The sequence below is a fragment of the Pseudopipra pipra genome, chromosome 6, assembly GCF_036250125.1.
Source record: "Pseudopipra pipra isolate bDixPip1 chromosome 6, bDixPip1.hap1, whole genome shotgun sequence".
In the NCBI taxonomy this organism is placed as follows: domain Eukaryota; kingdom Metazoa; phylum Chordata; class Aves; order Passeriformes; family Pipridae; genus Pseudopipra; species Pseudopipra pipra.
The window spans coordinates 39,573,591-39,588,923 of NC_087554.1; the positions used below are offsets into that span (position 1 = coordinate 39,573,591).

At 38.8% G+C, this 15,333-nt stretch overlaps 1 protein-coding gene across 15 annotated transcripts in view; it reads right to left on the reverse strand.

Annotated features, from left to right (window-relative positions):
• Positions 1–15,333, reverse strand: part of RALGAPA1 (Ral GTPase activating protein catalytic subunit alpha 1) — a 135,855-nt gene that overhangs the window by 52,497 nt on the left and 68,025 nt on the right. For all 15 annotated transcript variants that reach the window (XM_064658609.1, XM_064658608.1, XM_064658607.1 and 12 more), the window contains 4 exons: positions 8,173–8,283; positions 7,169–7,237; positions 5,258–5,392; positions 4,344–4,527 (listed from right to left, as the gene is read on the reverse strand). In XM_064658609.1, coding sequence (XP_064514679.1) covers positions 4,344–4,527; positions 5,258–5,392; positions 7,169–7,237; positions 8,173–8,283 — 499 coding nt within the window. The remainder of the gene's footprint in view (positions 1–4,343; positions 4,528–5,257; positions 5,393–7,168; positions 7,238–8,172; positions 8,284–15,333) is intronic.

Sequence of the window (15,333 nt, forward strand, 5' to 3'; positions counted from 1 at the left end):
GCCTGAGAGTATTCTGCTTAGCTTAGTTACCTGTATTTTCCATTAGTCTAAACAAGTCTCACTCGTTTCTAATTTTAAACTTTAGCTATATAGACATCAGATTAGAGAGGACTCATCTCTAGAATATCCTCCATAAAACACAAACTGTGCTAATCTGGATGCACTATGTATAAAGTATTTTTTTAAAGTGTGCTTTTTGTCTCCTTTCAGTAAAAAGGTAAACAGCAAAGCCTTAAAAGAAAAGTACTTTCTATTTCTATTTCTTAAATAAAAGCTAAGACTTAACCTCATGTGGGGAAAACCTTTTCATTAGAAATATATTAGAAAAACATAGAAATACATAGAAAAACATCAGGAAAAAAAATCAATCTATGCAAAAGAATTTAAAATATGTCTGAAGAAATATGAGTAATAGCGGAAAAATCAATTAAATCAATAACTGATAGACAACTGTGTCTACGTAATGTTACTACTATTTTCCAGTCACAACTATCTCTAACAGATTTGAGATCTATGAAGAACAAGTTTCAAAATGGTTTTGCCTATAATTGCGTAAAAATTCCCACATATGTTTATGGTCCTGAAATGAAAAGTAAAAGTTCAGAAGTAGGTTAGCAGATCATGGCACTACGCAGTCTATGTTAGCTTGTGAATAAGCTAATTAAGCCAGCTAGTTAGGTGCAGTTAATTAGCACAGTGGGTTTGTGTGGCAAGGTTTGGTAGTGGAGAGGCTACAGGGGTGACTTCTCTGTCTGATGAAGCCAATGCCAGCCAGCTCCATGTTGGACCTGCTGCTTTCCAAGGCCGAAACAATCAGCAATGGTAGTAATGCCTTTGGAATAACATAGTTAAGAAGGTAAAAAGGTTATTGGGCAGAAGCAAATTGCAGCCAGAGAAAAGCAGAGTGAGAATATGTGAGAGAAACAACTGTGCAGGAAATGAGGTCAGTGAAGAAGGGGGACAAGGTGCTCCAGCGACTGGAGCAGAGATTCCCCTGTAGCAGATCATGGTGAGGTAGGATGTGCCCCTGCAGCCCATGGGAGTGGAACAGATACCCACAGGCAGCCCACGCTGAACTCCACATTGGAGTAGATGGGTGCCCAAAGGAGGCTGTGACCCTGCGGAAAGCCCACACTGATGCAGGCTCCTGGCAGGAATGGTGGCACTTTGGAGCAAGAAGACTGTGCTGGAGCAGGTTTGCTGGCAGGACCTGTGACCCAATGGGGGACCTATGCTGGAGCAGCCTGTGCCTGAAGGACTAAACCACATGGAAGGGACCCATGCTGGAGCAGTTCATGAAGAAGTGCAGCCTGTGGGAAGGACTTATGTTGGAGAAGTTCATGGAGGATTGTCTCCTGTGTGAGGGATCCCATGCTGGAGCAGGGGAAGAGTATAAGGAGTCCTTCCCCTGTGGAGGCAGGAGCAGCAGAGGCAACATGTGATGAACTGACTGCAGGCCTCCAGTACCCATCCCCCTGCACCACAGTAAGGAGGAGGTAGAGATTCATGATAAAGTTAAGCCCTGGAAGGAGGGAGGGGTAAGGGTGTTTTGGAGGTTTGGGTTTATTTCTCATTATCCTAGCCTGATTTGCTCCTTAACAAATTCAACTCATTTCCCCAAGTCAAACCTGTTTTGCCTGTGATGGTAATTGGAGAGTGATCTCTCCCCATCTTTATCTCGACCCATGAGCCTTTCACTATATTTTCTTTCCCCTGTTCAGCTGAGGAGGGGAGTAATGGAGCAGCTCTGGTGGGAGGCTGGCATCCAGCCAGGGTCAAACCACCACACACAGACAGCAATTGTAAGCCTGTACTGTAGCTAGAGTAGGTTGTTGTCGATACTAGCTAAAGGAACAGTTCATCAGCCTTCTTGTAAACAAGGCCAGTGATTCTTCAGATATATGAAAGCACCATAGACTTGCTATCTGCAAGTTCTGATGATGCAGTAGAAGTTTCCTAACGATGTCTTTACTGTCAGCTGCTAAAAGTTCATTCTGGTCTAAATATAACAGTTTAATATTCTTAACACCTCATTTCAAAGTTATTCTTTGTGTATCCTATACTGAAATCTACCACTTTATCTGAAGCCTACAGAAAGGAGAACAATTTCACAGATAATCTTAGGTACAAGAGATTCCTTGTGAGAGACAGAACTTGGCAAGTCACTGAAAAAAAGAGGCCAATAGTCATCTTCTTTCTCTACATCGCCTATTTCCAGAGGATTTAAGAAATCTTTGCCCTGCTGTTTATTGCATGGCTTGCTCCAGCATCTCAATAGATCCTGCCTCCACTACATAGTCCCTAAAAGTCATGGTCTCATACCACATCATGTTGTGGCTAAGTGTCCACAAAACTTGTGATGGATCTGACCTTGAACAGAGGGAGGCATAACAGGGTACATAGATCTCATCCATTAAAGCACCCTGTCTTTAGAATTCTGGCATATCAGTACTTTCAGCTTCACTTGTGACCTAGGAGCCTAGCAATTCCCACCCTGCCTTTGTAGAACTTCCCTGATTTCCCTACAGCTGCTGCCCTGCTCATTTCCATTTCTTCAAAAAAAATGTACTCTTTTACTCTACTAAAAGAGGTTGACTCATTGGCATACTGTTCTGCTGCTAGCTTGTACTAATTGACCCTCTGTCTTGATTGAGTCCCAGACTGGTTGTTATCCACTAGTTTTACTCCTCTCACTCCTCCAACAATGCCAGGGAGAACAGATGCTGTGTGATCGGTCAAGCATTGTCAGTTTTATTCTCTGCCTGGCAATGGGTACTAGAAGTGCCAAGGTTACAAGACCAGGGTTGCATTATAATAGTGTAGTCTACCAATTAAATTTCACAGTCTGACTTATAATTCCAGAGCCCTGAAACTTAATTTATCTGGAGAGATAAAAGGAGCATCTGAGATTACTTTTACTAAGAAATTTAACAAGAAATCATAAAAGAACAGATCACGGTCGGAAATGCAAAATGAAGATATCAATGCTAAGGCTTTGTGCAACTGTATTCATTTAAAGAGAAAGCTATTCAGGGTTGTCTTTTCAGATTGCCAGATTAAAAAAGGCACACAGCGTTTGCTGCTAACCCATAATTACAGATTATTACAGAATACAAAAGATGCCAGGCATGAAAAGCTACTACAATTCACTACACTGTAATAGAACATGCAGTGGAAGTTAATTTTGGCAAATGCTTTAAATATTAGCTTTACATAATATGTATAGGTGAGACCGTAATTAGGACAGAATGAATACTTCGAAGCCTCTTTCATTCTGACCCAGCAGATGATTACTTTTTACTAATAAGACCACAGCCATTTGACGAAAAGCCAACTATATTACCTTGCTTCATTCTTCAGTAAATTTAATAATTACAGCTTCTCCTGCCAATAGTTCTCAAATCAGACTTGTTCAATCCAATACTGAGCTTATTAGGGGACAACCCTATGTTTAGAATTCTTTGGCCAAAAAAAGTACTTGAGGATGATGAAGCATGCCTTAGACAAGGGCACAATGATTAGCCATTTTCTCTACATAAAAAACAGCACGTAGTCACTGCAGACCACAAAATCACCTGCTGTTAGCACACAGCTGCTACAAAGAGCTGCTGCATTTATCTGGTTCTTAATACCCTTAAGGAAGCCTAAATGGAAGAACTTAATACAGAGGGAGAATAGCACTACACAGAATTTCTCATATCTTAATCTCATCTTTTTCAATTTTCTTCCCAATGTAGCCATTTGGTATTTATTAGATTCACTGCATAATACATGGTACTCCTCTGTAGCATAGTTTCCAGATTCTTTATTTCTGATTAGTGAAGAAAATGTTAATTCCCAGGTCTCCTAAGGTTCTAAGCAGATGAGAGAATATTTCTCTCTTTTTAGACAACTCAGTGATTTTAGCCAATGTAAAGAAATTGACAACAAATTAACGATAGGCTACAAAAATTCACAGAAAGCATTCAATATTGCAAGTTCAGACAGGAAGAAAAATCCAAAATATTCTTAGAAAAAGAAGCAAAAGTAAGAAAAAAACAAATTAATTTACTGAAACTAAAATGCAAAGTTACATTTATCCATGTTGCAGTACTTAACGCTTTTTGCTGATAAACAGAGCATGGAAGAATCCATGTCATATAGATCTTAGTGTTGTTCAAAACATACTTATTTGAGTTAATCGAACAGCAATTGCTCAAAATGACATTTGCTCTTTCCCTACTAATGGCTCTTCTTTAGTGTCTAGATGTAGCTGAAAACATATGCTTTAGACCAACACTTCAAGACTGCAAACCAAGACAAAATCTTTTTGAAAGAAAACGTATTTTGACAATTTGACAAACCTTCAGTGACTGGTTGAAGTTTAGAAGATCTCTCTGAGTCTGGAGAATGCAGTGGTTCTGGTTCCTTTAAGCTTTCTAAATGCATAAAAGGATCGTAATCCATACATGCCAGATCAGAAAGGCTTAGAGGAAAATATTTAGGGTTGCTAAAACATTGAGACCCATAGACACATCCATGCAGAACCTAGAACAAAACCAGAAGTTCATTACATTACCTACTGAAATTCCTACTTGATAGTTTTATAAGAAATTAAGTTTATTTTTATTTACATTTTTTAAATTGATTCGTTAGAATCAGGTAGGTAGGACCAAAAGTCGGAAAATTTTAGATGCTTAATGTTTACAGAAACAAACCTTGGTCTGCAAAGAAAATTCTTAAAAGAGTGTCTACACCAAAGTGGAATTTAACAATAAAGAAACAAAACTCATAACAAATCATTAAGCTACTTTTGAGATCTTCTATCTTCTTTAATTACATATGCCAGGTCTAATCTGCTAGAGCTTTTAATCCCCTTCCCTTGAAAAAAGAAAAAAAACCCCTATCTTTCTTCTGTATTCCTAAAGACAGTAATAATAACTTAGTGCTTTTTGCTTTGCTGATTGCTAACTGAAATTTCTTGGTATATAAGTTCCATCCTTTTGTCTTATGTATAGCTAGTCTTCCACAATACAAGCATCTGCAATCAATATGACATACAAAAAAAAGTCTTGGTTAAACATCCAAAATGTAAAATAAAATCATCAATTCCAAATATACCAAAGGTCAAGCTGTTACAGTGAAATGTACAAGAACTGAGCCAGCACTCCACATTTCAGCAGTTGAATGGCAGTCAGCTTACAGAAAACTTTTGACTTCATTTCCATGAAAACTGACACTACGTCCATATGTACAAAGCTAGTAAAGAAACATGTACCTTATATATACAGTTAAGAACGGATCTTTCAGTCTTATCATTTTCAGCTCCTGTAGCATGAAGAGGCTGCAGCAAAGTCTTTAATGGCAAGGCCATTATCCAATCCAATAAGCACAGAAGTAAGGAAACCACCAACTGGAACAAACACTTTCAATTACAAATCAATTAAACCAGCACCTGTTACTTCATATTTATCACTTTATTTTATTTCTCCGTTCTGCTTTCTTTTTCAATTCAGTACAGTCAACCTTCTGCAGTAATGGCAGGTCATGCTTGTTTAACCATTGTATGTTTGAAACTTATGTCATCAGTAAAAACTTTGGCTACTGAGGTATTTAACAAAGACCATCCATTCAACAAGTTCTCATCATGGTAAGACTGTGAGCAGATACTATACAGATAGATAAGACGATACTCTCGGTTTTCAAAATTGATTTGTAGGGTGCTATTTTTAAATTGAGAGATAACACAGGTCCAAATTAAGGCTGATGCGCCACTGTGCACATAAATTTCACTGTAAAGTGAATCACGGATTACACAAAATGGAACTAATTCATCTGCATTTAATGCTTTATAAATAACACAGAATTTCCTTCACAACATATCAGTAATGTTATGCAGCACCAGGTGTCATCTGAAACAAATCCAACTAATTTGAGTAGGCTACTCAGTCAGCAAAAGAATCAACTCCCTCTCAGGGATGGTCTTAAAGACTGTAGAACAGAATTAGATTAAGACACACATCCACACAAAATTATTACTAACTTACTGACTTCCAATAATTATTTTGAATTTTTAAAACTTAGACGTGGAAGAGAAAACAACTCAGACAAATAGCTGCAAGATTCTCTAAAATATTTACCAAGTTAAATAGAAGCCTTTCAAAGAAAATCCACTTACTTACTAAAAAAATGACACAAACATAACACTCATTTCACATTATGCATTACAAGTTTGCTTCTTGGAAACACCTAATGATCAAGGGCTGAGTCTTTTTATATTAAACCAATTTTTAAGAAACCCGTTAGGACTACGTTTGTCAAAATAGGTATGACAATTTTTTATATGGTATTTGATGTACAATGATCAACATTAGTTCACGTGGAAACTGTCAATTATGGGAAGCATCCCTAAGTGGAAAAGTGGCAGCCTGGCATATGACTGTAGTCTACAACAGCCCCTGACTTTTTGCAAACAGACGAGAGGTGAAACAGAGCTCTGGAGGCCAAAATGAGCGACAGATGAACTCCAGCTCCTGTGAGAATGGTAGCCCAGAATGACGGAGCTGTCAGCAACGAACTGAACCAAAGTGCCCAAATTTAAATGACCATTGAGTCCCACAGCCCCAGAGCAAAGCCAAATAATTCAGAAGAGACACAGCTTTCAGGAGGCAGAAAGTACTAATGTGAGTACCAGATAAAGAAAGATCTCAGCAAGGGGACTCACACCCATTGAAAACACAAACAGTAATCATTTTGAAGGATGATGATAATCAAATTCACTTGAACATTACAGGCTATCTTTCTTAAGAACATACATACTATGGAAACACCAAAAAATCTTAACCTTGTAAATGTTTTGCAATGTACTCTCTACAAGTTGAGCGTATATTTTCCCTATAAGACAAGTTTGAACATTCTGCATTAATTTGCTTGTAAGTTCACCGAGGATAAGGAAAAAGGAGACTTTCTAATTACTGAAAACAATCAATCTTGATTAATTTTAAATGCATATTTTCCCACCAGAACTCCACTTGGATAAACAATATTGCTGTAATTCTAGGATGACTATACTGTATTATAGGTAAAAAGCCTAATCCCTGATTTAAAACAGCTTTAATTTTGAAACAAAGTTTTGTCATGCACCTTTGTAATTAAACTGACATACTAAAAAGAAATGAAAAATACTCACCCTCTTGTCCTGTTCATAAGAGGAAGCTTCTGTACTGGGTAGTAGATGTGTAATAGTTGCTATCAGAATCTGGGGAAACAGATCATATTTCTTTTAAAATATAACCTAAATATTAAAATTTAAAATAATTTTTTAAGCAGGTAAACGTGACATGATACTAGATTCATGGTTAAATTCTATTAAAGTTTATTTTGAGACAAATTACAGTATTCTTTTCCAATTTTTTGAAATAAAAAAAACTTTTAATTGAGTTTTGCAGAAGACATTGAGGGAATATGTTCTGCTTGACTGACGTCAGTGCATTAAGGACAATGAAATTACACAGCTACCCCAAATATTCAGATAAGAAGAGAAACTGATTCCACACACTCATAGGGAGCAGGAAGGAATCTGATGCTGGTTTGTGTATGGGGCTGTGTTCCATTATTTCTTAGAACTGTTGGAATTCGTATACACCCTGTTTTCACTTGATCAAAAATATGATTGCAGAGGACCAGAAGAAATGCTTGCTATACCTCTTAAGAAGCTTTCACATGACTCCCTTTCCAGTTACCTGGAGATCTCTGTCTTTTCTCTGTCGTTTGGACTTACCTTGTTATGGGAAGTATATACAAAATAATTATTTTTGCTTTAAACTGAAACTCTTTAACGGATAAGAAAAATATAATTCCAGATCCATATTTTAAGTAACCACTTTCTCACTAAACTTAAATAAACATATTTGAAGATATTTAATATTAAAAAACCTTGGACTTTATTGACAACATTCTCATGTAATTTTTTCTCTGAGAAAAAACAGGCATGATACAAGCACATTACATGTTAGTACCAGAGTCAGGAAGTAAGTATGCTGCAAATCCCTACTGCTAGTGTTAAGTAAGATTATGTTTATACTAATTAAATATTTTGTGAAATGCAATTGTCAGTATTTTAATTTCAGGGAAATATATTTTACTGTTTCCTTTAAAATAATTAAAAATTTCAAGTTTACAAAAATTGCTTACTTGAATAATCCGTAAAGGTGAATCAGCTTGATACAGTTGAAGTCTATGTACATAATGTATCAGCATGTTCAGCATACTGCAGGCAACTTGGGCTACTGTTTTATTTGGAAACTAGAAGAGAACACAGCACAGCAACGATGATGAAATGATTTCATGTAAGAGTACATTAGGTGGTAGGGTGGTCACAAATTTCAGTAACAGTTTTATAAATATAGTTCCTTAAGTACTTATTTACCAGGGGAACAGAGTTAAATTTCAGAAAACTTAAAAGGAATTATTTACTCATAAACAAATGTTAGCAGCTAACATGAAAGGTTTGGGGCAGACAACTAGTGAGTTGCATACAATGAGGAAAAGGGGAGAGGGGTCTCCTAACTAACTTCAGACTGGTTAGTACAATATCATGAAGCCAGGAAGAAAGAATTCATTTTGTGTTAACTTAACGCTTTTTAATATTAATGAATCACTGCAAAAAACCCCAAAGATTCAATTCTGAAATCAGAGGTCTTTGCTGAGAACCAAGGCAAGTGAAGAGCCACATACCCAAACTGCAGCCTATAGTACTGAATGCGAGACTAACTTTTCTGCTGTTTGCTAGCAACTGCTGTGTCCAGTGCTTGTTTGAATGGACATGAATGCACCTTGGCTTCTGTGCTTAACTCTGCTTTTCTCTGTTATCATTTAAAGGCAGGAGAATGTTGCTGCACTGGAGCCTGCCTTCCACAGTTACAGTGCTGGTCAAAGCAGAAGGGAATGCATTTGTACAATTAATTCCCAGCCTTAGGAGGAGATGTACACTCTGTTCCACACTCTTAAGTGGGAAAACAAAGAGATTAAAAGATGGGGATATGTTTCCCTAAATTGTTAATGCACAGGACATGTAACTGAGGTTTCTACTTTCATTGCACTTGCTTTAAAACATTAAACTGTAGAGCAAACGACATGGACAAAGTTAATTTTACAAGTAAATTCCTGCATTATTAAAAAAGTAGTTTACTTGTTTTAATCTCACTTTATTCAGCAGTGAAGCCGTCACAGGTATGTGCTGCAAGGTGGCTGTCTACCTCTGAACTCAGAAAGGGGCAATTATGCTGCAAAAATACTTAGATTTAATTTCTTGGCTTTGTAGACTGTTTTCTTACTCAGTCCAGTTCTACTAACCCTTCAGAGAAGGATACATCTCGCAGACCTTAAAAAAAAATAAATCTTAAAGAAAGCCGAAATGCCTGGGCAACGAAGGCTGAGCAGAAAATTAAAGACTTCAGAATAAAATTTTTGAATGGCAAAAAATTAAAGGTGGAAAATACACTGGAAGAATACTCTGTTCTGGGTCAGCTTCTTATCAAAGCAGAGCTATCCATTTTTACATTGAAAAGAAATGGTACAAGCATAAAGAAAAGTATGGTGTATGAAGCTTTAATTAACGCTTTTTATGGTATCTATATAAGCATAAAGAAAGACTATGAATGGCTCTTGTAAGTCATCCACAGAGACAGAAACCAGAGTACACAATGGGTAGTTAATTCTTATTCTGACTTTCCCTGTTTCTCAGTGGAAGCAGTTTCATGTTATTGTCAGCTTTTAATTAATAACATAGCGAACACCTCACATCTGCAAGTCTTCCCAGAGCTTATGACAAGTACACCATTATTTTTTATCCCTCATGAGACAGCCTCTCTTTATGCTGTGAAAGTACTCTGTAAGAGCACAGTAAGCAGGGTATAGATTCTAATGCTCAAGCTTGAGTGACAACCAGAAAAAAATTAAATAAAACTGAAAGCATAACAATTTGATTACAGAACTTGAGATCAAATCCAGATTGCTGAAAACATCCTTAAAAGCTTGCAGGAAACCCCCGAAGTCACTGGAGAAGACAAATGGAGTGGACAAACTGGAGTAGCTTAATACAGAGCATCCAGATGACTGAATGTAAGAAAAAATTACCTGAGAAAGAGACCTAGAGACTTTCCAGAGTCATTGAATAATCAGCCATTCACTATTTAAAAACAGGAACCATTTAGCTTTTTAATTTTTACAATTTTTTTTAAAGAAGCTCATCAGGCTCTAAAATGAAGATGAACGCATGAATGATTTGTAAGGCTGGTTTACGCAGCCTTTCTGTTCTTTGGTTGAAAAGAATTTTATTTTTTTTAATTTAAGAAAGGAATAAAAGTCAGTGGAGACATAAATTTCACATTAAGATGAAGGGTATAAAGTAATGAATATGAATAAATTTAAAACCTAATCTTTTGCACTCAAGTTTTATTATTCATGGGAAGAGCATCAGGCAAGAAGTTTTGATCAAGAATATGGGGATTGGCTGAAACAGATCAAACTCTTCATCTGCTTCAGAAAGCTGTCAATATATCACACTTGAAAAGAATGTTGTCCTGGTTTCAGCTAGGATAGAGTTAATTTCTTCTCAGTAGCTGTTACAGTGCTCTATTTTGGATTTGGAATGAGGAGGATGTTGATAACACACTGGTGTTTTGGTTTTTGCCAAGTCCTGTTTATCCTAAGTCAAGGGCTTTTTCTTGTCTCATGCTCTGCCAGTGAGGAGGTATGCAAAAGAAACTGGGAAGGGTGACTTGAACTGGCCAAACGGGTATTACACAGTATGAAACATCATGCCCAGTACCTAAACTGGAGGGAATGTAGTGGGTTTCTGTGGCTGTGTTTTGGTAGCGGGAGGGGGCTACAGGGGTGGCTTCTGCTAGAAGCTGCTAGAAGCTTTCAATGCTCTCTCTCTCACAATATCCTTCTGGACAAAATGTCCAGCACACAGCTGGATAAACACAAGTGGTAGGTGAGCAACTGGCTCATGGTTTGAGCAGAGAGTGTAATAGTGAATGGGGTAACATCAGACTGGTGACCTGTCACTAGTGGGGTTCCACAGGGCTCCATCTTGGGCCCTGTGCTCTTCAACATCTTCATAAATGACCTGGATGCTGGACTAGAAGGGATACCAAGCAAGTTTGCAGATGACACAAAACTCAGAGGAGCTGTTGACTCCCTCAAAGGCAGAGAGGCCCTGCAGAGAGACCTCAACAAATTAGAGGACTGGGCAATCCCAAACCATATGAAGTTCAACAAGGGAAACTGCTGGATTCTGCACCTGGGATGGGGCAAGCCTGGATGTTTGTACAGACTGGGGGATGAGATGCTAGAAAGCAGTGCCACAGAAAGAGACCTGGGGGTCCTGGATGACCCACTGAATATGAGTCAGCAGTGCCCTGGCAACCAGGAGGGCCAACTGTGTCCTAGGGGGCATCGGGCAAAGCATCACCAGACAGTCGAGGGAGGGGATTGTCCTGCTCTGCTCTGCACTGGTGTGGCCTCATCTTGAATACTGTGTGCAGTTTTGGGTGCCACAATATAAGAAAGACATTAAGCTCATAGAGAGTGTCCAAAGGAGGGCAATGAAGACGGTGACGGGCCTTGAGGGGAAGCTGTATGAAGAGCGGCTGAGTTCACTTGGTCTGTTCAGCCTGGAGGAGACTGAGGTGAGACCTCATTGCAGTCTACAACTTCCTCATGAGGGGAAGAGGAGGGACAGACACTGATCTCTTCTCTGTGGTGACCAGTGACAGGACCTGAGGGAATGGCCTGAAGTTGTGTCAGGGGAGGTTTAGGTTGGATATTAGAAAATGGTTCTTCACCCAGAGGGTGGTTGGGCACTGGAACAGGCTCCCCAGGGAAGTGGTCGTACCACCAAGCCTGACAGAGTTTGAGAAGCGTTTGGACAATGCTCTTGGGCACACAGTGTGATTCTTGGGGATGGTCCTGTGCAGGGCCGGAAGTTGAACTTGATGATCCTTGTGGGTCCCTTCCATCTCACCATATTCTGTGATAAGAATTCACTACTTTTATATTTAGTAGTGAAACTGTGTACACAGTTTTTGAAAAGCTGCTTGATGGGGTTGGGGGGAAATGAACTGGCACTTGCCCATTGCTTAACTCTCAGGATTTTTCTCAGAAGGGTAGTCTTACCATACTGTTCATCTCCACAACAGTCTATTGCTTTCTGGACATTAAATCATGAGTTTAAACTTGTCCATACTTGCAAATAATGTACGTTTAGCTCTCATTCAACTAAGCTTGTACAACAGAATTTTGTGATGTATCTACAGCATGTTTAAGAGAAGCATAACAAAATCATGAGATGCAGGGGTCTGGATGGCTGGTTAGGATCCTTTGTGCTCAGACTTCAGCAGAGGTTAATGCAGACACAGCAGTATTGCCACATTGCTGGGAGAAGCATTAGCTATATCCAAAGCTGCTGAACTGCAGCTCTGAATATGCTTCTGGTATTCCAAAAATAGGAATATAATTGCTTCTAACATTTCTATTCAATGTTATTTGCTCAACTGAACTTACCAGTAAGTTGGACTAGGACTAAAGCTCTCTATCCATTCATTTCTCCTGAAAATAAGAAAATAATCCATTCTGGAAGTTCAAACCTCTGACTACTTGGTAGCCAGGAGACTGCTTGGGTAACAAATTAGAGGTAATTTGTTTCTCCCATGACATATTTATGAACTTTTCATTTTACTATTAAACTCAATTGGGAATGTATGCCACTGCTCAGAACAGGAAAAAAGCCAACACGCTTTGGATGTTTTAGCCAACACAAAGCAAAACAAAGTAGAAATATAAAAATCTTTGTTCTCCCATTCAAGAAGTAATTTACGTTTTACGTAAATGAGATAGAAATAATTATGTAAAAATGAGATATGGATACATCAAAGAAAAAGAAGAGAAATCGTTATGAATTTCAGGATTAAAAATAGTTCAAATGTTGATAAATTGCAGAAGCAAGATGAAAACATCATTTGCCCAATATCAAACCTGCACAGAAACTTGATAAAATGCAAGAGTTAGGGGATATTAAAAAACAAGGGGAAAACCCTGGAAGAGAGTATTAGTGGAGCTGCAAAGAATGAGAGTGACTTTGCAAAACAGGAAATTGCAATTTAGAGTCTAATACTAAAAGCCTTGCAGCTACCTATTTTAGATGTAGACTCAAAACCTGCATCACGAGATGAGATGAGCTGATCTGCTAAGATATTTTTCAGATTACCATTGCTTAAAAGAAAGTAATAGTCCGCAACATCTGACAGAAGTCATGTATAACGGGTGTACTCCAATTTTTATCAATGTGTATATATACAAAGAGTAGACTATTTATTGAATTTTGATGCAAAGAGCACATAGAAAGGTTCTGAAAATAAATGGAAATAAATTGAAAATATTTGAAAAGTTGAAGCTATTTCTCACAAACATGCAAATTTACAAAATGCTAAAAAATGACGTTTTTACAAATATTACTCTATAAAACAAGAACAAATATGAAAAAGATGTAAAATAGTAGGAAAACAAAAACACTTATCCAGAAAAAAAAAGCCAAAAGAGTCCAGCTCCTGGAATAAGTACAGAAAAGCACTGTCACAGCAAATTAAACATCCTCCAGTGCCTTCCAGGCATGCAGCATAAGTACTCTACATTTCTTTCTAAATATCTAGGCAGGACTAAGAAACAATACTGCATAATGCAGGGACTCTCAAACTCAGAAGTGAACACACACAGAATGTCGTGAGCCTATGGGCATAATGGGATTTGGCTGGTGGGGGCAAGAAGAGAGCAGGTGAGCAAGGAGCACAAGAAGCTTTGGAAAACTTCTGCTTGGCCTTTGCACTTGCCACCTTTCCACTTTCTTTCCTGGTCCCCTCTTACACTGGATGCTCTGCTCAGTCAGTAGCCAAAGAGTACAAGGCAGCAACTTGGCTTGGGACAGACTTTCTGCATACATGGTAGATGGCTCCCAAAACTGGGATTCCTTCCAATGTCCCCTCTACCATGACCTCTTCCTTTTGCAAAGTGGCAACAGAATGCACCACAGAGGTTTTAAGAGTACTGGTAGCCCAGGATGCCAATTAGTCAGGATGTGAGTAACTTGGACAACCACGGCTAGCCTAGGCAGAAGACACAAATGCTGCAGAAGGAAAAACTCCAACACCTTTGCAGTCCAGTGTCTTTGTATGGTTCTCTGTTGGGTGTATATGGCTAGGTTTTGGTAACAGAGAAGCTACAGGGGATTGTCTGTGAGAAAAGGCTAGGGACTGCCCCATGACAGAAAAAGCAGGTTCCAGCCAGCTCTGCAATGGACCCACCAAAGAAGAGCTGAGCCCATCTGCCAAGTATGTGGCGACTTTGTGAAAACATATTTAAGAAAGGGTAAATATGCCACACAGGCACAGAATGGAAAACCAAAAAAAAAAAAAAAAAAAGAAAGGAATGACAAACAGTAGGCAAACACAAAGGTCAGAGAAGGAGGAGGGGGAAGAGGTGCTCCAGATGCTAGAGCAGAGATTTCCCTGCAGCCTATGGAAAAGACTATGCCAAAGGAGATCCACACTGGAGCACCCCGCACTGCAGCATTGGATTTCTTGAGGGCTGTCTGTGGGCAGTCCACAGACAGTCCACACAGAAGGAGGCTTATCCTGAAGGACTGCAGCCAGTGAAAGGAGGGAGGAAGAAGTAGTAGATAGTAACTGTTGTGTACTGACCATAACTCCTCATTTCTCATCTGCTCTGTACTACTTGGGGGTAGAGGGAGGCAGAGGAGTTGGAAACGAAGGAGTGAAGCTGAAAGGGAGGGCTGGGAAAGGTGACATTTTAAATTCTGTCTTTGCTTCTCACTGCTGAAATTATTTTAACTAGCAATAAATTAAGTTAACTTCCCTAACTCAAATCTGTTTTGCCCATGATGGTAGCTGGTAAGCAATCTCCCTGTCTTCATCTTGACCCATAAGATTTTTCATGCTGTTTTGTCCTTGTCCTGTTGAGGAGGGGTAATGAGTGAGTGGATGGGTGGAAGTTTGGCCTTTAATTAAGGTTAATCCACCACAGGCTCCTGGATCTAGTTATAAACAGATGCAGAAAACCCTAGTGGAAGTTTGGGTCCAGGATGTGGGAAGGGGTATAACTGGACAAAGCCAGACAGAGATAGTAGTGCTTTTACTGAAATCTGAATTGCAAGAATTATTAAAGGAAGATGGGGTGATGGACAAACTACTATGGCCCAAAGTGTAGAGGTTAAAGTGGCTAATTATGTATATTAAGATAAAGATCCACTATCTTATCTCCCAGCACACCTTTCCC